General features: G+C 44.3%; 1 protein-coding gene across 1 annotated transcript in view; it reads left to right on the top strand.

The window, feature by feature from the left end:
* Positions 1-27,415, top strand: part of LOC115463279 (aminopeptidase O-like) — a 382,003-nt gene that overhangs the window by 349,596 nt on the left and 4,992 nt on the right. Inside the window, exon 11 of the mRNA XM_030193650.1 lies at positions 7,736-7,796. Coding sequence (XP_030049510.1) covers positions 7,736-7,796 — 61 coding nt within the window. The remainder of the gene's footprint in view (positions 1-7,735; positions 7,797-27,415) is intronic.

Genomic DNA, 27,415 nt, shown 5'->3' with positions numbered 1-27,415 from the left:
ACCGTTGGGGGTACCATAAATCTGACAGATGCATGTGTCAACATCAGCAGTGGAATTTTCTCCAGCCTCGGAGACTCATCTGCCTCAACATATTCTGATGTACAGCCGAATCTCTAGTCAACAGTCTCTTCCATGTTCTTCCTACGAATAGTACTTTGAAGAGTCAGACCTCGCCTGGGAGACAGAGCAGGACCTCTCAGCTGAGGAGTCCTATGGCATTCCGTCTGATTCTTGTCCGCTACCAGAGAGATATAAGTCACATTCAGAAAGTATATCTTTTCCTGGCATTGTCTGTGAGATGGCCTAAGCCATACTTTTCAAGTTGGAGGCAGAGGAAGAACCTTGTTCAGAACTCTTTGAGGTTCTTGATTATGACTCTCCTCCTAGAGAAGGAATCACTGTTACACTTTATACAATTATGAAGAATACTCTGATCAAAAATTGGGAGACTCTACTAACAGTTCAAGTTGCTCCAAAGAAGAACATTGATACAATGTACAGGATGCAGAAATGCACTGGGTTTGAAAAAAAAATGCAGGTACCCCATCATTCCTTAGTTATGGAATCTGCTTTAAAGAATACTCGCAGTGCAAGATCTCATGCTTCTGCTCCTCCAAGCAGAGAAACTAGAACATGAGACTCTTGGCAAAAGTCTAACAACCACAGGAGAATACACACTCTGAAGAAAATTTTCCAACCTGATAAAAGGAGTTTGATATATAAGTATAAAGTTAGTTTGAAGGTGTCCCTCTGAGCTGATGGAAAAAAATTTCCAACCTATGCACAAGATATATGTCAAATGGAACCTCAAATCTCCTAACAAGGGACAATACTAAAGTATTAGCAACACCTTGTATAAACAAGAGTAGGTTAATATCACAGGTTCCTTCAAAGAAGGAAAAAGAGAAAAAAAAACCCAGACGCAAAAACTCATACTAAATGAGAAAAACGAATGGGATGAAAAACTCTCTTTCCCTCTTATAAATAACACTTAAACGGACACCAAAAACCAAACTAGATTTCCTGGGTAGAGGTACAATGTTTAGGTGCCAAAAGCGACATTGAAGAGGTGGGCTTTGAGCAAGGATTTGAAGATGGGTAGGGAGGGGGCTTGGCGTATGGGCTCAGGGAGTTTATTCTAAGCATAGGGTGAGGTGAGCCAGAAAGGGCGGAGTCTGGAGTTGGCGGTGGGCCTCTGGGGAGCCAGGTGTCTGCTAGCTTTTCCCGATTCTAATCTTTTCTCTTTCTTATGTATTAGTAGCTGTTTGCACTCTGCTTTCGCTTATGATTATTGACTGCTGTTTGGAGTGAAGGAAAATAAAGAGAAGTTGCTGAATTGACAGCCAGTTGTGTGGTAATCATTTGGGTAAACTTCACCTATCACAGACGTGGTGTGAAGAAGTTAAACCTCATGCATGCGCCAACCCCAGAGCCTTTTCTCTGATGTAACTTCCTTCTTCCTCATAACTAGGAATTTATGTCAGAGAGAAAGCTCCAGGGTCCTCACAAACAGCCTGTATGCTTGCTGCTATCGACTGCTGGAGACAAGAAAACTTTTAAAAGGTAGACGGAGGGAGGGGTCAGAGACAAGGGAAGATACCTGGTTGGAGAGGAAACAGTAGGGAGAGATACTGGACTATTTGTGAGGATAGAGGGTGGAGGTGTGCCTTGACAATGTTAGCGCCATGTAACTGTACCATGAGATGAAAAAGGTCAAAAATCTCTGTTCTAGAGTTATTATCCAAGGAATCATTAAGGTTAGATCCTTTTCCAACTCTAATAATACAGAGCGAGGGGTTCCTCCCCCATCCAGACAACATAGACTTATGTTCCTTAAACCTTCTAGAAGGAGTCTCTAGAATTCTATTAGACTCTAGGAAACCTTCTACACAGAAGTGTTACCATTTCAGTTGGAGAAGGTTTTCCCAGCCAGAGCACTCAACCCTGCTAAGCACTCTCTTCCTACCCATATGGAGTACCTCCTCCATCTTTCTGATTCTGGCCTCAAAACTAACTCAGTCAGAGTATACTTGAGTGCTATTAGCGTTTTTCATTCTAGGGTTGATAACAAGCCAATTTATGTTCATCCCTTGATAGTTAGATTGACAAAAGGTTTATTTCATACCAAAAGTCCTATCAAACCACCTCTGGTGGCCTGGGATCTCAATGTTATCCTCACAGCTCTCATGAAACCTCCATTTGAGCCACTCCATTCCTGTTCCCCGAAGTACCTCATGTATAAAATATTGTTCTTAATAGCACTTACTTCTGTCCGAAGAGTAAGCAAACTTCAAGCCCTTATGGTAGACCCACTTTACACCTGGTTCTACCACAACAGGGTTGTTCTCTGAACCCACTCAAAATTCCTCCCTAAAGTGGTATCAGAATTCCAGTCAGTCAGTCCATTGTACTTCCTGTCTTCTTTCCTAACCCATACTTAGGGTTACCATATGTCCGGATTTACCCGGACATGTCCTCTTTTTGAGGACATGTACGTGCAGCTGGGCAGGTTTTGCCAATCTGCCCGTTTGCCCAGAAATCCGGACAAACGGGCAGATTGCTAGCCTCCTCTCCCCTTACTTACTACTGCTCTGGTGGTCTAGTGACCTCTTCCACCTTCGGGGCAGGAAAGAGCCCCCTCTTCCCTGCCCGGAGCGCTGCCCTGCATGCATCCTTCCTGTTCGTGATCTCGGCGCCGATTCAAAATGGCCGCCGAGAGTTGACGTGTCCTCGCGAGACTTCAACTCTCTGTGGCCATTTTGAATTGGCGCCGAGATGACGAACAGGAAGGATGCATGCAGGGCAGCGCTCCGGGCAGGAAAGAGGGGGCTCTTTCCTGCCCCGAAGAGGTCACTAGACCACCAGGGCAGTAGTAAGGTAAGGGGAGGGGGAGTGACGGGGTGTGTGACGGGGGAGGGGAAAATGTGAAAGGGGGCAGTCAGGGCATGAAAGGGGTATGGCAGGCGTGGAAGGGGCAGGGCGGGGCATGTGTCCTTTTTGGGGGACAAAATATGGTAACCCTACCCATATTCTCATCCTGGAGAAGCAGGACTGCATACCTTAGACTGTAAGTATGCTCTAGAGCAATGGTTCCCAAACCTGGTCCTGAAGGCACCTCCGCCAGTCAGGTTTCCAGGATATCCACCAGTGGAGGCAGTGCATGCAAATCTGTCTCATGAATATTCATTGTGGATATCCTGAAAACCTGACTGGCTGTGGTGCCTCTAATACAGGGTTTGGGAACCACTGCTTTAGAGTATTATCTGGAATGTACAAAACCTCTTAGGAAGTCCTCCCAGCTTTTTGTATCCTTTGACCTTAACAGATTAGTGATCCCCATCACCAAATGTACTCTCTCAAGTTGGCTGGCTGACTGTATCTCCTACACATATGCTCACTCTGGGCTGACCCTTCATGGTTGTGTCACTGCTCACAATGTAAAAGCCATGGTGGCTTCAGTAGCCTGTTTCTGCTCTGCCTCCATTGAGGAAATTTGCAAGACAGAAACGTGGTCTCTTATCCACGTGTTCACTGCTCACTACTGTTTTGAGCAGCGTTCGAGGTGGGAGAGCCGGTTTGGACAAGCAGTCCTGCAAAATCCTGTTACTACTTGAATGTCAACTCCATCCTCTAGCCCTTTTTTCCTCCAGGCTCACTTTCTTTTCACAAATAGATTATTAGTCTATTTCTGAGCCTGCCAGCTAGTAAATCCCATATGTGAGAATATCATGCCTGCTTGCCCTCGGAGAAAATAAAGTTACTTAACTGTAGCAGGTGCTCTCCGAGGATAGCAGGCATATATTCTCACATTCCTCCTGCCTCCCCTTGGAGTTGCCTTCTTAGCTTTAGTATTATACTGCTGGTCAGGCAGGAAGGCACCCCTGCATATGTGGTGGGGGCACTGCTTCAAACTTTTAAAGTGACAATGCACTATGGCAGTGTCTGCACCGGGCTCCGTTGATGACATCGCCCACATGTGAGAATATATGCCTGCTGTCCTTGGAGAACACCTGCTGCAGGTAAGTAGCTTTTCTTTACTGGTGGTACAACTGTGTTCTTGATTCTCGATTTGTGTCTTAATTTCTCAGGGGTAGCTTTATTCTTTTCAAGCAATTCAGGACTAATACATCAAAATCATTATCACCTAGAGCCTTACCTAACTTTCAGGTATCTTCTGTACAAAATGAACCCACCTAAACCTTCAAATGCCTGTAAATAGTACATAAATAAATGTTTTTCACACAGTCTTTAGTCTTCTTGGAGATTATTCCTCCTGCACCTTTAGGTTTGTCCAGGTTCCCATTTTTAGGTCTTTATTCTTGATCTGTTCAGTGTTCCCCCACTGAGGGCTTATGTATTTCCCTCCCCCCTTTTCTTTCCCCGGGTATCAGAGGGAGTGGCTGTTGAGTGTGCAGATCTATAATACCCTATGCCTGGTTTATTTCCCAGGAACATCCTTGTTTCTCCATTTCTTTCTCTGTTTAAATGTTTGTCTGCCCTCTGTCCCTGGAGCTGTTTTGCAGATCTTTATATTGGCTTCCTGTGACCTTATCTGTTCTGGTTATTGCATACCTCCCACTTCAGAATGTAGACTACCGTATCCAATGTGTGCTTTATGCCATCTAGAGAGGAAATATGTTTTGTGGTATCCTCATCCAATATAGTATTTAACTTTAAAGTCGTATTGTAGCACCAGGCACCAACACATAATTCCACCTGTAACCACGTGAGAGGGAATGATTCTTTATCAGTGTCAACGACCTCCCTTATAGGTAATGCATAAGATTCTGAACTTTCCAGTTTATAGTGAAGCAATTTCTCTACTACCGGATAATTTTTCTTTCTCAGCAGTAGCTTCCACCAGAGGTATAATATTGGGTATTTTTGCTTCTCTTTATCTAGACTGAATGTACTTATGAAACACCTATTAGTAAAAACATTTTTTCAAAAGTGTGGAGGATCAGTCCTTCACATAAATATTTCTTTAGGCTAGAAATATGCCAGAGATCAATTTTGTTTCAAGCTGTCTTCTGGATTAGGTTAGCTAAGGGTTGGTTGGTTGATTTATAAAGCCTTGAATGATGAAACTCCCTTGTGTATTGCTGCTGCTTGGAAAATTTGTCAGCCATCAAGAGCACTGCATTCTGCAGATAAAGCCCTGCTTGATGTGCTGCCTTTTCGCCACGTCACATTGGATAAATATCGATCTTCTCTCTTTATGAATGCTTTCCTGATTTTGTGGAATGCTTTGCCATTTGTTCTCTCTTCATTACTATCACTGCTTTTTTTTTTTTTTTTTTTAGAAAGCAGCTAAAAAGGGACAATTTCTGGAGCTGGTGTAAACAGCCACACCTACATTTGTGAGCCAAATCAAGTTTACGTTATTCTATAATGGCATCATAGCGCACGGGTGCCATTATAGATCTAACGCTATGCATACAGTATTGGTGTGCCTCAACAGAAGCACCAAGTTATAGAATTGCCCCCTAAGTTTTTAGTGACTTTCTAAAGGAAAGCAGTGATGGTAATTAAAGTACAGTATTCTGTAAGTAACATATATAAGTTGGAGACATGTCCATGCTCTGCCCTTGTGTATGCCCTCTTGCAGCTCCGTTCTATAGCACTTAGGTGCAACCTTATAGCATGACACCTAGTGCACTTACACGTGTACCTGCCAATTTTGGCATATTTGTCACTCGAAAGTTGTATGTGTTGGCTTCAATTTATAGAATTGCCCTGTTATCTTTTTCATCATAAAATTTGGTTGTCTTGCTCATTACAGTGCTATTTTATTTATAGTACTTATTTGCAGTAGTTGTGAAATCAGGTGTTTTGCATTATATTGGTGTGCTGTGTTATAATATTGATTCTCTGTAAATATTTTTGGTTGTGGTTGTATATGGTTGGGATAGCCAGGCCTAGGTAGGACTCGTGGACAAGTGTGAAGTCTGATGCTCCCAACTTTTCAAAGCTTAGCCAGTCTCTGGAATTGAAAGGCCTTTAGCTAACCCTACTTTGTGATATTAAGTGTTTAAAAAGATAAAAACAGGATGGAGTTGTTCCAAAGGACAGCCACTAAAATGGTCAGTGTATGGGGATAGACTTAAGATCTCAATCATAAAGTGTATGAGAATAGACAAGATCTCAGTTTGTATGCTTTGGAAGAAAGACAGTGGTTGTTGTGTGGGGGGAGATATGATACAGAGGTTTAAGTACCTCCATGGCATAAATACACAGGAGGCGAGTCTCTTTCAATTGAAAGAAAGCTGTAGAATGAGGGGGCATAGGATGAAGGTGAAAGGGGACAGACTCATGAGTAAGCTGAGGAAATACTTCTTTACAGAAAGAATGGTGAATTGGTAAAATGGCCTCCTGATATATCCCATGCAATTTTAAAAGAGCTTTACATATGGAAAATACTTTATAAATGACCCCCATACAGTGATTTTAATATCAATTTATTGTATGTATAATGGGCCCAATATTCAAAGAATTTATGCTTCTAACTATGAGGGTTATACTCATAAATTGGCCTCTTTAAAAATTTAATATGGCTAAGTACATAAATTTTTGCTCAAAATTTCACTAAACTCTTATATATAGGAGCATAAAAAGTGGTCGGTAACGGGAGCAGATTTAGGGCAGGGAAAAGAAGTTAGCAGATTAGCTCTGATTTTCAGTACAATGATCATAATTAGGCTCATAAATCTAGGTAAATGAATGGCAGGCCTAAATTTATGAGCATAACTTTTATATTCTTAACTTAAGATGAATTTTCAGCTGAAAATTTAGGCTCCTTAGTTTGGCTTAAAATAGGGCACAAATTTAGGAGCCCACCTTTTTTTTGTTGAATATTGGGCCCAATACATCTATGTTTTTTTGGAGTTTGTTAAGAACAGTAAGATTAGCAGAATATACATTTATAATAAATACAAAAGGGCACCATGCGTTATTGATTTACAGGTAAAGCAGAAAAGTAGGGAATGCAAACATGAGCTTGAAAACAGGAAGTGTTCATCAAGTCACCTTTATTGCACCAAAGGCCTGACACGGGGTTGTGTTTCGGCAGAAAGGTCCGCCTGCCTCTGGGGTCAGGAATTCCTCTTCTGGTGAGACAAGGAAGTTTACAGTGCCTGTGGTGATGTTGTCCTTTAACAGTTACATGTAATAGAATCAGCCAGATCCAAAAACACTATTAAGTCGCCTTGGCTCCAAAACCACCATTGCTACACGGCGGGTTGGTGCCAAGGCAACTTTTTAATAGCGTTTTTAGATCTGGGTGATTCCATTATATGTAACTGTTTAAGGACAACATCACCACAGGCACTATAAACTTCCTTGTCTCACCAGCAGTGGAATTCTTGACCCCTGAGGCAGGCAGTTCTTTCTGCCGAAACATGGCCCTGTGTCGGGTCTTTCTTTGGTGCAATAAAGGTGACTTGATCAACACTTCCTGAGTTGAAGCTCGTGTTTGCACTCTGCTTTTCTGCTTTCCTTGGACTCTCTGTAGAGGTTTTTCTCCTGTTTGTTGCGGACTCTAATTGATTTACAGGTGCCACCTCTAGTATGCTGTTACAAAAGTTTTGTTATAATGAGGCTAAAAACACTGCTTTGTTTTCAAGCTTGTAGTTCCATCTCTTTACGGATTCTATCCATGAAAGGTTTATAAATGCTCATTTCCTAATGATCTACCTCTCAATTGAGCATCTACAATTAATATTATTTTCTTTTAAAGATGTGGACTGTCTGTTGAAGAAATCTACTGTATCTGGCTCGACACTGCTGGCATACCAAAGGTAAATGCAAACTCTATTTGGTATAGATCTAAACAATGAAATCAAGTCCATTGTTCAAGTCATTGCCTCTGGTCTAATGTGCTTTATTGTATAGACTGGGACTTTATCTGCTGTAGAATTTTTGATTTATTTATAATATTAAGTTTGCTCGGCATCTTCATTAAGATACTGGCAAAGAATTATGTTTGTAAACTCTTTTAGAATGTATGCTGTTCAATTAGATTTGTTCATGCAGTGAGTATGGATGTATTTACCATGCATCAAAGACCCACCAGTTGAATGATCGATTATTTAATACAGAGACTTGATATACAGCCAGTCATACTAATGTGCTGCTAAATAGTGAACAGTCCAAATTATGAAACAGAAAAGCTAGAATTTACAATATTAGCAAATGAAAAGAAAGAGAGGAATGGTGAATGTGAGGAAAGAAGAAGAGAATGTAGAAGAGGGAACAGGCAAGCAGGATGGATCAAGGGAAAATATGAGGATGAGGTGGGGAAGAGAAGAGAGAACAGGACCACTGTTAGCATGGATGAGGCAGAGTGAGACAAAGACTGTCTGAAAGTAATGTGAAACAACCAGGTTTTAACACGTTTTTTGACCTTGGGGAAGGAGGCCTCAAGCCAGATATCTAGTGGGAGATAGTTACAGATCCGAGGTCAAGGTAGCAGAAGTCTATGTCTTGAGAGATATCAAGACGAAAGTGGAACGATGGTAGGAGAACAAAAAGAATTTACTGAGAAAAGTGAAAAGTTTGAGAAAGGATGTATGCAGTCAGAAGGTCAGCCAGATAATTGGAATATAGTGGTGCAAGGACTTTAAAAACCAAGGTGATGACTTTGGATTTGAGTTGGGCCAAAACGGGAAGTCACTGCTCGGTGATGAGTAAGGGGATACTTGGTCAGTATGGCCAGTGTTTTCTAAAAATTTAACTGCCATGGATTGGATCAATTGAAAATGTTTGAGAGTAGCACAGGATGAACCACTGTAAAGGGAGTTGCAATAGTCTAACTGGGAAATGACAAGTAATAGTAGGCATATTCTGATAAAGAGGGACGACTGACAGCTGAGCGAATGTGATGAAGGACAAAGAAAGAGGGATGAACCATGGAGTCCATTTGTGTATTAAAGGTAAGTTTAGAGTTAAAAGGTACCACCAACTATATGCACTGTCTCCTGAAACTGTAGGAAGCAGCCCAAGTGTGGATTGGGGAAATGAATGAGCTCATGCTTTGAAGAATTCAGGAATAAACGATTATATTGAAGTGGCTACTGCTTGGAGACAGGTGTCCAAAGGAAATGTGTCTGACAAAAAAAGTGGGCAGTATGAACAGGATCTGGATGTCATTAGCATAACAGTATGGGCTGCAGCCAAGGGACTTGATCAGGAATGGAAGTAGCGCTAAAAATATGTTAAAGAGGGTTGGAGCTAGAATGGAGCCCTGCGGAACGCCACGGGGAAAGGGATGAGAGACAGAGTAAGTGCAACCACTGTGAATTTGATAAGATCTACTAGAAATATATGATTTAAAACAAGTAAATACAGTACCTGAAATACCAGGATTTTAGAGACAAAGGAAGTGTAAGTCGTGGCTCATCAGATTACAAGCAGTAGAGGCATTACAGAGCTGAGTTGATCTAGAAAGGACCTGAATTTATTATGAAGAGCATTAGGAGAGATTCAGTGCTGTGTTCAGCTTATCCAGAGTTGATCAAGGACTACTTTTTTTCCAGAAAGAGAAGGTTAAAAGTGGACATGAAACTAGCAAAGTTGGCAAGGTTCAAGTAACAGTGCCTTAACCTTTTTACATTAGGACAATATATCACCCTCTTCCCACAAAATCTGAGACAAAGCATTTGAAAGGCTAGGTTCATTCACTGGAAAAACACTTGGTCTAGATGTTAGCAACCGAACCTCAAATGGTGGATGAGCAATCAACAATTTCTTATCAGCAGATCACAAAGTCTGGACCAGCTGATGTCAACACTAACTTCTCCAAATGGCCGGCAACACCCCCCTGAAGGGCTGAAAATAGTCCCTTAAAATATGCCCTATACACTATCGGAAGCCAGTTTAGCATTCTCACATGAGGAATAACATCATCAGAATGATGACTTCCAGTAATCAACTGGACAGCAGAATTTTGAATAAATTGGAAAACCTACAAATGGCATGATATATCTCTATATTTTGATGATATGTCAGACTAATTGATTCATAGTTGGGTAAATAAAAGTGTTGCTCACATGCAAGTAGTATCAAATATGTCATGATGCTCAAATAAGAAGAAAAGAAAGCAACTATATTAAAGTTTCAGGACTTTCTGCCAAGTATGTACACCCATATGTTCTACAGACCCTGCTGCCTAGCTGAGTCTACCTTAGAGCACGTGAAAATTTATGTAAATAATTTGTGTCCTAATAGGAGCCTATTTTATAAAGCCACATAGACATTTATGTTGCATTTATACAGTAGGTACATTTAAGAATTTTTATAGGTGCTCTGTTATAAATTGATCCTCCTCCTCTCTTGATGGTCATTGTATAGCTGCATGTACACACTGTGATAGGAACAGGCACTGTCCTGTCATGAAATAGATGTAGAAAGGAGTCCATGGGACCCTGAGTATTGGATTTAGGCGCTGTTAGATCCAAGAAGGTCCTGCCCTGGTGATATGCTAGTTGAGAGCTATAAAGCACTCACTTTATGTTTGTTTTAGGAGATTTGTTTAAAAAATTGTATTTTTTCCCTATCAAGAAAGAAAAGGGGAAGGAACTACAATATCTAAGAGGCCCATGCCAGAGCAGGGGTCATACAATGAGCCAGGATGGGGACAAGGAAGTCTGAAAACCTAAGCAGGAAGTAGCCCATATTGGGAAAGGCTAGAAGAAGTGAGGTCACTTAGTCTAGTTTGTCCAGGGAGGAAGTATTCCATATTAGGAAAGGCAGGGTGGAGTTCAGCCTCTTATCCTAATTGGGACAGAAATAAAGTTCACAGGTTGATGGAGGACTTCTTGGAAGGGAGGGGTTTAGGTCCCAAAGCCCCTTTAAAAACTCTCCTAGAAACTATAGATTAGAAGGTGGGGAAATAAAGAAGCATATAAAACAAAAAGTGAGGAGAGTGAATGAGGATACCAAAAAATATATTTATTCACATGAAAAATAAAAATTAAAAAGTAACATAATATACATAAAATACCCATGGGGTCATTTTTATGTATATTATGTTACTTTTTAATTTTTATTTTTCATGTGAATAAATATATTTTTTGGTATCCTCATTCACTCTCCTCACTTTTTGTTTTATATCTCACGGTTTCGTGAGGGTTTTTACCTCCTTTTTTGTTTTTGAAATAAAGAAGCAGCCATAGTCAGAAGAACGGATTGAGCTGAGAACCCAGGACACGGACCCCTAAGTAAAGAAAAAACATGGACAAAAGCACAAGGTACTTACCTGGAAATTGAGACAATGTTTTTTGCATTGTTCTTTGAACTAAGAATAACAGCTGGGAGTGGAGGATAGCATGTTTAAGTCAAGTTGAGTTTTGTCCTATCTAGGGTGAGGAGGCTGTGTGACTGAATTCCTATCACTTACTCAGAAGGGCTCAGTATAATTTTGCTACATGTTAAAGAATTATTTTGGATAGAGATGGAAAGTTACTTTGCAGAAGGCTTGAGTGTGGCTAGAGCCTGATTTGGATATACCCAGAACTCTAACAAATTATGATTTTCTTGAAGTTCCAGATGTAATGGAACATAAGAACAGCCATACTGGGTCAGACCAGTAGTCCATCTAGGCCAGTATCCTGTTTTCCAAACAGTAGCCAATCCAAGTCAGAAGTACCTGGCAGAAAGAGCAGCACTGAGAATCAAACCCAGTTCCCCAGGATCAAAGTCCACTGCACTAACCACTAAGCTACTCCAACACCTGTGACTATTTTACTGATCAGAAGACATATGAAATAAGACTCCTAGGCTAACTCACAAAAGGTAGAATATTCAGTGCGATGGAAGTGAAGTTGAGGTGATTTCTGAAGTCACCCTGACTATACGAGGTACTAAGAAGAGGAACCTGGCCAGCGCTGGGACTTGTTTGCTAGGCATTTCCTCACTGGTAACAAGTGAGGTGGAGGTCACTCTTCATCACTTTTGATCTAGTTGGAAGCTTCAGATTGCCAGAGGGAGCATTTTCCACTTGCTCAACTCTTGACAGGGACCTTTCAGCTTGACAAATGATAACAGCCCGAGACAGGCTTCAATGAATTTTCAAAATAAAAGTATGGACTTAAATTCATTTTGGACACCTCAGAGGGAGTAGGCAAAATGAGACATAGAGGGGCATAATCGAACGTGAACGCCTATCTCCATGGGCATCTATGTCCAAAAACGGGTACGTGAAGAGGAGGGACACACCGTATTTTCGGAAAAAATGGCCGTCTTTTTTTTGTTTCGAAAATATGGTTTGTACAGACCAAATGCCATGGATTTGTTTGTTTCTGAGCTGGGCGTTTTTTGTTTTTTTTTTAGCAATAATGGAAACTAAAACCGGCCAGCTCAAAAACGTCCTAATCCGAGCCATTTGGTCGTGGGAGGGGCCAGGATTCGTAGTACACTGGCCCCCCTGACATGCCAGGACACCAACTGGGCACCCTAGAGATCAGTGTGGTGGACTTCAGAAACAGCTCCTACATGCATAGCTCCCTTACCACGGATGCTGAGCCCCAAACCCCCTCCCCTAAAACCCACTACCCACAAATGTACAACACTACCATAGCTCTTAGGGGTGAAGGGGGCATCTACATGTGGGTACAGTGGGTTTTGGAGGCCTCCCATTTACCAGCACAAGTGTTACAGGTAGGGGGGATGGGCCTGGGTTTGCCTGCCTGAAGTGCACTGCGATACCCACTAAAAGTGCTCCAGGCCTCTAGGACTTGTTGCTGCTGTAGAACCTTGGTACACTAGTTGACAGCTGAAGACTAATGTCTCCGAAAACGTCCTTTATTGGAATAAACACATTTACTCACAGTTAACTGCAGATCAGAGGTTGTGCCCCACTGGCAAAGAGTCTCCCTGGTACTGAGATGAGCAGTAGGTCAGAGCTGGCAGAATGCTGTACAATGCCCACTTTCAGTAACGTGGGTAACACATGAAAGGGAGCTAAAACTGGCTTACAAAAATGGCCACTACCTCATGGACTACCGGAAACAAAACAGGGCACACTCTGACCCAGTAAGCAGAGGGAAAAGCACCATGGGAGTAGAGCCTACCAACTACCAACATCGTGAGCATTTAACACAAGCTAGTGGAATCACGGAGCCCAATACCCTACACCCACCACAATGCATTACTGATGTGACTCTGCAGTGCGCATAACAGAAAAGGTGTCACACTCACCCGAGAGCCACATGAGAACCAGAGAAAGGCTGTCAGAGGATAGAACACATTCAGCTGTCATGGAGGTGGGTATGGCATTTGAGGCTGACATACAGGCTGGGAAAAAAGTTTGTAAAGTGGATTTTTTTTGGTGGGAGGGGGTTAGTGACCACTGGGGGAGTCAGGGGAGGTGATCCAGTTGGGGCACTTTTTTGGGACTTGGACCTGAAAAAAAGGGTCCAAATAAAGCGAACCAAATTCTCGTCAAAAACGCCCTTCTTGTTTCGATTATCAGCTAAAGACGCCCATCTCTCCTTGGCCGATAACCATGACCCAGTCCTGCTTTCACCACGCCTCCAACACGCCCCCATCCACTTTGTTCGTTCCTGCGACGGAGTGCAGTTGAAGACAACCAAAATCGGCTTTTGATTATACCGATTTATTCACCCACAGGAGAAAGACGCCCATCTCCCGATTTGGGTCGAAATATGAGTGTCTTTCTCTTTTGAAAATAAGCTGGATAATCTACAAAAACTATGCTTGGCTGTTAACCTTTAATGGGAAGAAATGCAGAGAGATACATTAGGGGTGCAGAAACTCAAAGAAGTTGTATGCAGTAGGAGAGTAGAGGCTGATTGTATGAACTGTGAGTAAGACTTTGGGGTGACATTGCGTGAGGATCTCAAGGTGGTGAAACACTGTGACAAAGCAGTGGCCAAAGCCAGAAGGATGCTTAAGTTGCATAGAGAAGGGCATAATCAACAGAAATGGTGAGGTCATAGTGCCCCTGTACAGGACATTGATGAGGCATCACTTGGGACACTGTATTTAGTTTTGGAAGCAATATCTTGCTAAGGACATTAATTAGCTGGAGTCAGTAAAGAAGAAAGCCACCAAAATGGTAACAGGTTTCCATCAGCTAGACATGCAATTTTGGGTGGGCCTCTGGCCAAGTGGATGGGCATAACATTTTTCCTCTGCCCTTTCTCCTCCTCCCTACTCTCAGTCCTCATTCCCCAGCGACCTCCAACTCAAATTATGAATACTTGAGCTGGCCACCAGCTGAAGAGGTCCTCCTCCAGGGGCCAGAACACTCCTTTATGCTCTGCAGTCAGCAGCACCATCCACAGGTCACTGCTGTGCTAGCTCCCCTTGCAGATGCTCATTTTTTGTAAATATGTGAAAACAAAGTATGCACAGGGGAGCATTCTGGCCTCTGGAGGAGGACCTTTTCAGCTGGCGGGGCTTAGGGATCCCTACCAGCTATACCAAGGGTGCTGCAGTTTTGGGTGGACCTGAGCCCATAGTTGGTGGGGCCAGGCTCACCTTGGCCTACCTGTGACTATGCTACTGATCAGAAGACATATGAAATGAGACAAGAGATCCCAGCTATGTATACACTAGAGGATAGGAGGGACAGGGGGGATATGATACAACCATAAATACAGTACTTGAAATGTAATACTGAATAGAAAACCTTTTCCAAATGAGGGGAAACTCTAGTACAAGAGGATATGATATGAAGTTACAAGGAGGTAGAATCAAAAGCAACATCAGGACATTTTTCTTTACATAAATTATGGTGAATGCCTGGAATGCCCTCCCGAAGGAGGTGGTAGAAGCTAAAATGGTGCTGGGATGGAATTAAAAAATGAGTGGAATAAACATAATGGATCCCTAAATGGCAAGAGGATTCAAACTACCTCAAAGTACCTCTGCTCAAAACAACTGTAAAATGACTGTTGCACTTCTCCTATGAAATCATGGGGAAGTAACCTGCACTGTATAGCAGGTACAATACCTCAAATTCTAAGCCATGGGGAAAGTAACTTGTACTATGTGGCAAGTACAATAACCTTATCCCAATAACCTTACTGGGCCGACTGGATGGGCCATGTTAGTCTTTGTCCACCATCATCCACTATGTTATTATGGTGGTTATTTTACAAGTGATATTTGCGCCTTACATCTCAATCCTGGCACTTATATGTTTTTGTGGCATACTGCTGTATGCTCATATCTTTTATCCATATAGCAGGCAGGCAATGTTATAAAAACCTTGATCCATGGGTAAAGTACTGTTTAACCTCTAGGAATGCTTTTGAATAGTACCCTCTTAATGATTTGGTTACAGTAGTTTAATTCAGGCATCACTTTCATAAAGTGTTGTGGAAGCGATTATATATGACATTTAGAGGGTAATTCTCTACAGATCACCTAAAGTTAGACATGGGAATGCTGTGCAAAAGGCACAAATTCTGTATTTGCAATTACTTGCATAATTGGTCACATTTACATGTAACTTTAGGCATGACCACTTGTACCGTGTCAATGGTTGCTGTAAATTCTTGCTCCTAAACACTATCAGTTAATGCATGTAACAGATAGTGTTCTATAACCTTAGTGAATAAGTTTTGGGCATGCCTCTGACCCACGCATGCCCCTCCGAAGTCCACACACCCCTTGCAGTTACACGCTATAGAATTTGTATGCTAAGGTTAATAGAACGCTGACTAAATGCAGTTGCATGTGTAACTGCAAATTAGTGCCAGTTAGCACATATTATCACCTGTAATTGGTCGTTTGGGCCAATCAGCAGCTAATTAGTCAATTGCATTACATGCATAATTATACTATAACCTGTGCATGCAATTGTACATACTAATTTTAAAATTAGGCATGCAAAATTATAGAATTAGGGGGCTAAGGCATATTGCATAGCTGAGTGGGCATGTACAAGTATGCATACTGACAAAGATGGCATGTGTTTGTATGCTCACTGTGGGCCTCTTTTACAAAGCCATGCTTCCAATTTGTGGTGCGGAAAATGAGAGGAAACCCATTCAAGTCCTATGGGCTTCCTCTCATTTGCCGCACGGGAATCGGTAGCGCGGCTTTGTGAAAGAAGCCCTGTGTGTGCAAATGCCTGCAACTCTACCCAGCACAGCCCAAACTGTGCCCCTGGGGACGCCTGTGTACACATGATGTAAAGATAGGCTCATTCTGTGTGTATCATCACCTTTTCTGTATGAAGAACATTTTGTAAAATTACCCCCTAAACATATAAATTAGAAGTCCAAGATGTCTGCACAAATAGCAGGTATAACCTGAACTGCCTCACTTAAATCTTTCAAATTATATGTGGATGTTCAATTGTGCCACCTAAATGAATAGTGTCACTGAATTTATGTATGATTTGAAAACATCTAATTTAGACATTTCAAATTATACCTTCACCAAGCGGCTGAATATTGACCTCACGGAGGGCAATTCTATGAGGGTGCCTAATTTTAAGCTCCATTAACATGCCTAATGAGCGCCTATTCTGTAAGAAAAGTGCCTCCTTTTATTAATAGAATACTAGTACTACCTACTGAGTAAATATGCGTGAACATGTATGCCAGTCATAGAGCTTGTGTATATCCAAATCATAGTGTTTAATAATTTACCTGTGTGTGCACCCCACCTATACTTTGCTCAGAGACTCCACCTGTGTGAATGCCTAACTACAAAGTACATACCATTGAAGTATGGCACACGTTTACAGAATATCTTTAGCTGGATTGTCATTATTTATGTGTGTATGGAATAATTCTATAAGGAGCTGCCTAGATTTAGGTGGCATGTGCACACATAAATACCAGTTTTCTAGTCATTCAGTCACAAAAAAAAACTTCACTGAATTCGTGTACAGTATTCCAAATCATACAAATCATTCAGCTGTTATTTTAAACATATTCTAAATCAATTTACCAACTAATTTTTATCTTGGCACATGGCAACCTAGATCTACTGCTGGCCCAATGCGGGTGCTTGCGGTAGTTCCATCCCCAGCGTGCGTCATTTCCGGTGCTAGCGGAAATATTGCAAAAATATTTCCACAGGGTGTTACCAGGCAGTAATCGAGCAGCATCACATGCAGGGCAGGAGCCCGTGCTCCCCCCGAAATAGCCACGCGGCAAGTGCAAACTTACCACACAGCCATTTCAATTCTTCCAATATTCACCCGCTGCAGTAAAAGGGTCCTTGGCATGCGGCAAAAACAGGCACTGCTGCTGGCACAGGGCCCCTTTTACCTCAGCTTAGTATAAAGGCCCCTTACAGAATAGGCTCACAGCCCACATAAAGTCTGACGCCCAGTTATAGAACTACCCTCCCTAGAGCGTCCCTATTTGGAGCTGCTTATATAAAGGAAAGTAAATGCCTATTTTCCCTTATAGAATACTAGCATAACTGGGTATATATGTCCATTTATGCCATGCATAGAGCTGGTTTAAATGCTCACACTTTGATCTGGGAGATACACGCATAACTTATAGTATTCTATATTATTTCCATTTACATGGGAATGTGTACACATACACACATAAATGTCTAGAATACCAGCATTCACACATATATATGCCACTTCATTTTTGACTAACATTTACGTTCTGATTGGGCATGTAAATGATTAGAATAATGGCATATAAGAGCATATGTATGCACATATGCACTATGGTAACGTGAGCGAGGGTGGGCCTGGAGTCAGGACAAACTGGAGCTACAGAACAGGTGCAGGTAAAATAAAATTTATTATAAGCATCAGGTAGGGGTCCTGTTCTAGTCACAGGTAGGGGATAAAAAATAAACAAAATATTCTTTAGATGTAACAAGGTTCTCCTGTGGAGTGCTAGTGCAGGGCCATGGCATACATTACTGTCGCTCAGCACAGCAGTACACTTTACTTGTCTCTGGCCCCAGAGGTACCAGTATAGTCTCTAACAATTACCTGGGTCAAAATCCAAAGTTGCAAGGTTTCAAGTTGAACTTGCCCAACCTGACTGTAGAAGTTGCAGTTCACACATAGGTTGTGGGGGCAAATGCAGTTGGTGGTTGCTGCTTCCCTCTGGGCCTGTTTATCCTAGCTGTGACTTTGGCTTTAATACTTCTTGGACCATGCCCTCCAGGCTCCACCCCTCCCGTGTTACTTCTCCCTTGGGTGGGACTATGGTTTTTAAGATGGTTCTGACACTGTGAGGGAGTATCCTTAAGGGGAAGTGGAAGCATCCTATAGACTCCCTCACATGCACATAAAATGCTTAAATTCTGCCTAAATGCTATTCTGTACATAGTATGTATATGACAGATGGACATACACATAAGCGGAGTCTGGGAGGGGTGCATACATATATGTGTTACTTATAGAATGTTATCTTCAGAACATAGCTGCACACAGGCCTGCTCTATGATTCACATAAGTGCTTATATACCTGAGTATGCTATTATTCTGTAAAGGAAAGTAGGTACCTCACCCTTTTGAGAAGCCTCGATGCTGACCTCCTTACAGCATCTAGTGCAGGTTCGGAACCAACCTGATTGTGATGCCAACTTGCATGACTCCATCAAGGATGTGTTCAGACGAAGGGAGGAACTGGTTGGCATCTAGCGGGAGACTTCAATGCCAAACCTTTCGATGCTGAACCTGTCGACACATGACCCTTCGATGCCAAACCCATAGGGACCATTAGTAGTATGGCTTGTGGTCTGAATATATTGTTGCCATTACCATTACTCATTCAATTTCTAGCATTGGTGTTCAGATACCGTTCATATCATCCTATTACTCATATCAATAAGCATGACTCTAGCACGAGCATGCATCCACAACTTCAGGAGCAGGTCATTGGAATCCATTTGGTGATCTTACTTCAGACTGACACTGATGCCAACACCATCAGCACGTATGCGGTAGATGCATAGCACTAATCCCACAACTTGGTAAGACAAGTTTTTCTTCCTGAACTTACTTTCAATCTTCTCAGGATCACTTATATCTATTAAAGTGGGAAATTGCAGGGAAAAGCAAGAGTCTCCTCTTGCAGTACTGTCTCTTCTTTCTCCATACAGATCCAAGTTTTCGTTTGCATTCTTCAACCTGACATTGGTAGTTAGTGGTCATGCCAACTTGTACAGGGACCATGGGAATCATATAGCAGGTGCACACGCTTAGAAGGATCCTGCTTCTCTCCTTCATCCTAACAGTTTGTTCCTGGTATCAAATTAGCATACTGACTATTTTCGATTTTTCCGGTTTGACCAGAGTTTCCTATATTTAGGCATACAGCGCATGCATTACATCTAGGAGCCAATGGATTCCCGAAATCTCCATCTCAGTGTAATTACTCACTGAGAAGTTTGGTTTCCCACTTTGACATAGACAAACGGGTATCTGAGCTATTGAAGAAATCCTCGATGCTGAATTCACGGGTCATTGGTACCATTTTTCTACTCTCTCTCTTCCCCATATAGGATCACTAGGAAATCACAACACAGAGTGCTATTCATAGTTTTTGGTACTTTATTAACTGTTTCCATCAATATTTACGACTATCAACAGAAAATTATCAAGTCGGGAGGAATTTCTCAATCATGATAACCTCAGAGGAATAACAAAACAATCACCACCCTGAGGCAGGTGTGTTTTTTCAATATAGACTATGCCCAACTGGTACAAGCCGTTTTTAGTTTCAGCAGTATATCAGTAACAGATTCAACTGTTCTATGACCTGGTATTTCTATTCCCTATGAAGCCAATGCATTCTAAGGATTGGCAGATTAGTTCCTCTTTTCAGCTCCCAATTCTCTGATTTTCAAGAGCTGTTTTCTTTTATTCATCTATTTCTAAACTTTCCTTCGACTACAACCTTGATTAGTTAAACAGTCTCAGGCTTTCTCCAGATATATTTTAAAATCCATACTTCTCTAGTTGTTAATACCTACTAACAGCAACGTCTATCTCATCAGGGGATTCCTCTTCTTTTGGTTTACGAACAACTGGTTACTATTATATTACTACAGCCTCTTGATCGAATACAGAGCACAGTCATCTTACTTACATCTTTGATAGCATGGTCAACTGAAGGCGTACTTCTGGTTCACCACATCATTCTTATGGCACTTTTTTTCTACAACAAGGCCAACTCGGGGAAACCAACATACCACAGACATTGTTCTAGATATTTTTCCCCTTATTAACAACTATCTTCCCATATTCCTCTGTTTTTCCATTTAGCACTGAGGAATACTTCAGACTTACCATCTGTACAGATATGCCTTATTATTGAACCCTTTAAATACAGAGTCTTCATAAGCAAACACAGTTATCACTCCCCTATATCTGCTGTTTGTATTACATTTCGTAACTTTCATTATGGTTTAACCATCTCATTTGTTCACCTACAGATAACATAATGATTAGACTTAACAACCTATAGTAGTGTTATTCTACAGAAGTCTTCTCTAGCTCCTACCAATTGACAGCATATTGGACAGCTGATACTTTACACATCTCCTTGAAGGAGCTTGTCTTCTGTATTTCTATATTGTTTAAAACTCAGTCAACACTACTAACTTGAGACTGATTTCAGTATACTATACACATCTGCTAGCAGTGTGGTGTTCTCAATCTATTGCAGCTCATGAGTTTGACAAACTCTATCCCATACTAAAGTTACCATTTGTTCTTCAACAGATATTGGACATCAGTTATCAGAGCACAGTTTTCACCTTCTTATGTTTTCGACAAACTCTTTTTCAGAGTGCACTCTTGTTTTTTTCCAGATTACAACAGTTGGTTAAATTTTAGGCCAATCTTGACGGATACCTATCTTATGAGCCGATGATCAGAAGCCAACGTGGGTGCTAGAGGCTATTAGCGCCATACTAGCACTTGCGTTTACTACCAACCCATGATCAGAAAACTCCTTATATAGTGGTGAAACCCCATCCAGCGCATCTCAGGATGTACTGGGCAGGGCTGGGCGCCGCCATTTTTAAGGCAACGCTAGAAGAGGAGGGTGTGTACTACTTCCTCCTCGACCATTCAGGTACAGGGGCAGGGAATGAGCCGCTAGACCATCAGGATAGGGACACTTGTGTTCACGGCCCACTGGGCCACCAGGGCTTTTTGGGGGGGGGGGGGTGCGAGAAGGGGGGTAGGAGAGCTGGAGATCCACCGGTTCTCCAGCCCCCCCATGAATTTGTGTTGGGGGAACTGGCTTGGGGTGTCGGGGTTCAAGGGCACTAGGCCACCAGGGCCTTGCATTGCAGGGGGGTCTGGGGGTCCCACGGATCTCCAGTCCCTGTGTTTGACAGGTCTGGGCTTTTGACAGCCTGGACTTGTTAAACAAGTCCGGGAGGATTGCTTTCAGGCACAATCCTCCTGCACTTTTACCCTATTATCAAAGATAATAGTTTTCTTAAATGTACATGCTATTATCTCTGATCATATGGGAGGTAAAGCCCTGCGCTGTTCCAGCACTATTTTTAGAGCACTGTTTGGAACAGAGCGGAGCTTTTGATCATCTTCATGTTAGAGCCTTGCAGTCAGTATAAGAGCGATCATATCATTACCTTGTTCCTTTCAATACAATTTCCACTCTTTAGGGTACAGACTATCATCTTAAGTGTCATACATATTTGAACCGTTTCCATTCTGATAACCATAGTACTTCTACTGCAATTTGGTCACTAGAAACATTACTTTTTGTTCCTTGTCATCAAGCAGATGCAGCCATTACAGATGGGTTGTGTCCATCAACCAGCAGAGGGAGATAGAGAGCACACTTTTTTCAGTGCCTCATACCAGCTTGCTCCACTGCCTCTCTTCAGTATTCTCTATCTCCCTTAGCAGAGTGGCTGCAGCTTCTTCGAGCTCCATCTAAAATCTGCCTGGAGGTTGCTCCTATGCTTTTGCCAGTTGTTAGCAGGGGTGTTGGAGGCTATAGCAGCTTCAATTTAAAGGCACATAGGTTCGCCCTTTCCCTGCCTTACCCATACCTCCGTAGATGTGGACACATTGCTTAGCTTTTCCCTGTCCTTCCCCACCAACAGTGGATGCAGGCACATAGGTTCGCCCTTTCCCTGCCTTTCCCACTCACCTGAGCCTCCGGAGTTCTATTTACCTCTGCTTTCCTCACAGCGTTTACAAAAAAAAAAAAAAAGTTGCGTCGCGCTTTGGCGCTTAGACGCTGGAACAGAGGTTTTTCCTTGCCTTTTTCTATAGGACCGGAGCTGTGATACTCGGTCCAGTGAGGTAAGAGTGTTTTCTGACTCCTCTGGGGTGGGCCCGCGATCGGGGCGATTTTGGCGCGAACCGCCATTTTGAATTTTACCGCCGTTTTCAGCGATGGCTGCGGAGACAGTAAAGCACTGTTCCAAATGTGGCATGCGCAGATCAGCAGCGGGGCTCTGTAAATCATGCTGTACAGACGTTAGAGCCGGCCTGAGCATGGCGAGCGACGATTCTTCGCGCTCTGAGCTGGCAGCGGACGCCATTTTGAATTTACCACATGGCGCGACCTCCACTGAGACTGAGAGTCCTGAGCCCTGGGGGAGGCCTCGGAGTGAGGCTGATATGGGAGCTACTAGCCCCAGCAGAGATCCGGGTGCCCAGGGTCAGCTTTTCTCCCCTGATTTTGTCTTATTAATGCATAAAGCATACATGCTTAAAAGAGCTCTCCCACAAAGCCCGGCATGGGCCTCTTCTAATGCCCCCCCCCCCCCCCCGGTGGATTCTAGCCTGGGTATGCCCTCTGAGGCGTTATTCCCTGATAATTGGCAGAATATGAAGCGCAGAAGGGCTCATTCCCCTTCAGAGAGTACTGAACCTCCATTTTCCCCCCCCCGTGGTCGGGCTGCGAGGATTCGGAGGACTCTGGCAGGCCTTCATGGTCTGAGGAGCCAGAGTCTGGTGCAGAAGTGACTCAAGATCTGGACGATCCCTCCGCGGTGAGGATTTTCCACCGTGATGAGCTGCCAGCGCTTATTTCTGATGCCCTGCAGGCTCTCTCTATTGAGGACCCTGCCAGTGGCACAGCCTCCTCTGTGAATCCTAGGATGGCTAGTACCAAAAAGCCTGCTCGAGCTTTTCCTTTGTATGACTCCATCCAGGAGCTTATTTCGGCTCAATGGGCTGACCCCGAGGGACCTTTGAAAGTTTCCAGGGCTATGGGGCAATTATACCCTCTGAGTGAGGAGCATATGGCTCGCTTTGCTATGCCTAAAGTGGATGCCCTAGTCACAGCTGTGACAAAGAGAACTACCCTCCCTGTTGAAGGAGGTGTTGCCCTGAAGGATATTCAAGACCATAGACTGGAATCAGCACTTAAACGGTCATTTGAAATTGCAGGTCTCACTATTCGGGCGTCTGCATGCAGTTGTTATGCTGCTAGAGCCTGCCTGGCTTGGTTGCAACAGGCAGTGGAACAGCCCGGTGATGGAGCGGAGCCCTTTTCAGATGTGGCTCCGCGGATGGAGTCGGCCTTGTCCTTTCTGGCTGACGCCCTTTATGATATTGTCAGAGCTTCGGCTAAACACATGGCAGTAGCAGTGGCGGCTCGCCATCTTCTTTGGCTACGGCATTGGGCGGCGGACATGGCCTCTAAGCAAAGGTTGGTGAAGTTGCCCTTTCAAGGCCTTCTCCTGTTTGGTGAGGAGTTGGAGAAAATTGTGAAGGGCCTGGGTGAGGCTAAACCCCAGCGCTTGCCTGAAGATAGGCCTCGGCCTTCCTCTAAGGGTGCGGCAGTCCACTCCTCTTACAGACCTCGCTTCCGTGAAGCTCGAAGGTACCGCCTGGGGCATTCTCCTGGGTTCACTTCTCGTGCCCTTTTTCAGCAGAGGAACTCCTTTCGCTCGGACAAACGTTCCACAGCCACTGGCTCAAGGCCTGGAGTTCAGGGGCGACCCTCTCAATGATGGTGCGCCGGCCATCTCCTCGAGTCCTGTCATCGGAGAACGTTTTTCCCTCTTTGCCGAGGAGTGGGCCAATATTTCCTCAGATCAGTGGGTCTTGGACCTGATCAGAGACGGTTACCGAACAGAATTCGACGTCCCTGTAAGAGACATGTTTGTAGAGTCCCGATGCGGTTCTGCCGCCAAACGGGCGGCGGTAGAGGAGACTTTACAAGGTCTGATGCAGATTGGGGCTGTGTACCCGGTACCTCCCGCCGAACACGGCTGCGGCCGCTACTCCATCTACTTTGTGGTGCCGCGAAAAGGAGGGTCTTTTCGCCCTATTCTGGACTTAAAAGAACTAAACAAGTCCCTGAGAGTGTGGCATTTTCACATGGAAACCCTGCGCTCCGTCATTGCGGCGGTACAGCCAGGAGAGTTTCTCACGTCTCTGGACCTGAAAGAAGCTTACTTGCACATTCCAACTTGGCCCCCGCACCAGAAGTTTCTGAGGTTTGCGGTGATGGGAAAGCATTTCCAGTTCCGGGCCTTGCCTTTTGGCCTTGCCACAGCTCCCCGCACCTTTTCGAAGGTTATGGTGGTAGTAGCTGCCTTTCTAAGGCGAGAGGGTATTCGAGTTCACCCGTACCTGGACGACTGGCTCATTTGAGCAAACTCTGCTGCAGAGAGTCAGCATGTAGTGTAACACCCAGAGTGGTCTCAGTTCTTCAATCTCTGGGCTGGGTCGTCAATTTCGCCAAAAGTCACCTGACCCCCTCGCAGTCTCTAGAATATTTGGGGGCCAGGTTCGACACAGCCTCGGGGTATGTGTACCTACCCGAGCAAAGGCGATGCAAGCTTCAGAATCAGGTCCATCTGCTCCTGAGGATTCCCCGCCCGCGAGCTTGGGACATTGTCCAGCTGCTTAGATCGATGACGGCCACCACGGAACTGGTGCCCTGGGTGAGAGCGCACCTGAGACCTCTACAGTATGCTCTACTCCAAAGATGGTCTCCAGTATCTCAAGATTATCAATGCAGACTCTCTTGGCTCCCTGCGACCCGACTCAGCATGGAGTGGTGGCTCTCAGACAGCATGCTGCGGCGAAGAATGCCGCTGGCACTCCCCGATTGGTGCCTAGTGGTGACAGATGCCAGTCTGAAAGGCTGGGGCGCACATTGCAAGGGGAAGCATGCCCAGGGTCTATGGACACCCGAGCAGTCGGAGTGGTCCATCAACCGCCTAGAGTTGAAAGTGGTGTTTCAGGCGCTTCTGGCCTTTCAAGTGACCCTGGAAGGATTGGCTGTCAGAGTGATGTCGGACAACACGACAGCAGTGGCCTACATAAATCGACAAGGCGGCACTCAGTGCAGAGCTCTAGCCGCGCAGGCCGAACAAATTTGCCACTGGGCCGAGCTGCATCTACAGTTTCTGTCGGCAGCTCACATTGCAGGTCAGAGCAACGTGCAAGCCGATTATCTAAGCAGGCATCAGATCGATCCAGCAGAGTGGGAACTTGCAGACGAAGTGTTCCTGCAGATATGTGCCAAGTGGGGCAAGCCCGTGATGGATATAATGGCGACAAGCACCAATGCCAAAGTCCCGTGCTTCTTCAGCAGACGGAGAGATCCTCGCACGTCGGGGTTGGATGCCTTGGCTCAACCCTGGCCTCCGGGCCTACTGTATGTGTTCCCTCCGTGGCCCTTGATAGGGCGAGTGCTCCTGCAGATTCGGCTGCATCCAGGAGAAGTGGTTCTTGTCGCCCCGGATTGGCACAGGAGGCCTTGGTATGCGGACCTCCGACAGATGCTCGTAGAGGATCCCCTTCAGTTACCTTTGGTTCCCAACCTGTTGTCACAGGGTCTGGTGACCATGGAGGACGCCAGCCGACTTGGTCTTATGGCCTGGCGATTGAGAGGGCGCAATTGAGAGGCAGAGGCTATTCCAATAAAGTAATTACCACTCTCCTGCAGGCCCGCAAGCGTTCCACTTCCGTGGCTTATGCCAGGATTTGGCGCCAGTTTGAAGTCTGGTGTGCTTCCAAAGAGATCACACCCCTGCGGGCTCCTGTCTCGCCGATTCTGTACAAAAAGGCTTGGCCTATAATTCCCTGCGGGTGCAAGTGGCAGCGTTGGCCTCCCTGCGTGGCAAGGTTGAAGGCGTGTCTTTAGCTGCTCATCCGGATGTGGCACAGTTTCTTAGAGGGGTGCTTCAGCTCCGTCCTCCCGTGCGTGCACCTTGTCCAGCTTGGAACCTGGGGCTAGTGCTGAAGGCCCTTCAGGGTGCTCCCTTTGAACCGCTTCGGCGTGCTTCAGAGAAAGATTTGACACTGAAGGCCGTCTTTTTAGTGGCCATTACTTCGGCGAGACGGGTGTCAGAGCTCCAGGCGCTGTCCTGTAGAGACCCTTTTCTGCAGTTTTCAGAGTCCGGGATCACGGTTCGGACCGTGCCTTCCTTCTTGCCTGAGGTGGTTTCAGCGTTTCACCTAAACCAACCTATTTTCTTGCCCTCTTTTGTCGAGGAGTAGTTTCCAGAATCTTTTGGGCAATTGCACCTGTTGGACGTGCGCAGGACTCTGCTGCAGTATCTGCGAGTTACTAACTCTTTCAGGACCTCTGATCATCTGTTTGTTTTGCTATCAGGTCCTTGCAGAGGGTCTCCAGCGTCTAAAGCCACTATTGCCCGCTGGCTTAAAGAATCTATCTTTTCAACTTATTTGCTTGCCGGCCGGCCTCCGCCTGATGACTTTAAGGCGCATTCCACTAGAGGAATTTCCTCTTCTTGGGCTGAAACTGGAGCACTCTCTCTTCAAGAGATTTGTAGTGCAGCAATATGGGCTTCTAAGCTCTCTTTTGCCCAACATTACAGGCTGGATGTGGCTGCCAGGAGGGATGCACATTTTGGAGCGCAAGTGCTGGCGCGTGGTGTGGCTTGTTCCCACCCTATCTAGGGATTGCTTTGATACATCCCATCTGTAATGGCTGCATCTGCTTGATGACAATGAAGGGAAAATTAGGTTCTTACCGTGATAATTTTCTTTCCGTTAGTCATAACAGATGCAGCCATGATCCCTCCCTGTCTGAATGCTATCTGCTGTAAATCTATTTCAGGTTCTGTTCATGTTTCCGGGAGATTCCGTCCTTGGGAGAAAGTCGGAAAACAGTCTTCAGGATTCTTGTTCAATTAAAGGAGGATGAGTTTATTCCCTCCGGGAGGATGAGTTATTCCCTCCAGTTTCATGTTTTGGAGGATGAGTTTATTCCCTCTGGGAGGATGAGTTTATTCCCTCCAGTTATGTCTCAGTGGAGGATGAGTTTATGCCCTCCGGGAGGATGTTTCATTCCCTCCATTCTGAGTTAATGCCCTTTGTTGTGGGGCAATCGTTCGCTGTAAGGAAAGCTCATGTTATTCCCATTGCGGTTTGCCATACTGCTTTGGAAGCTTCAAATACTGAAGAGAGGCAGTGGAGCAAGCTGGTATGAGGCACTGAAAAAAGTGTGCTCTCTATCTCCCTCTGCTGGTTGATGGA

This window comes from Microcaecilia unicolor, chromosome 2, assembly GCF_901765095.1.
Source record: "Microcaecilia unicolor chromosome 2, aMicUni1.1, whole genome shotgun sequence".
NCBI classification, from domain to species: Eukaryota; Metazoa; Chordata; class Amphibia; order Gymnophiona; family Siphonopidae; genus Microcaecilia; species Microcaecilia unicolor.
This window is presented reverse-complemented; position numbering and strand designations above follow the sequence as displayed.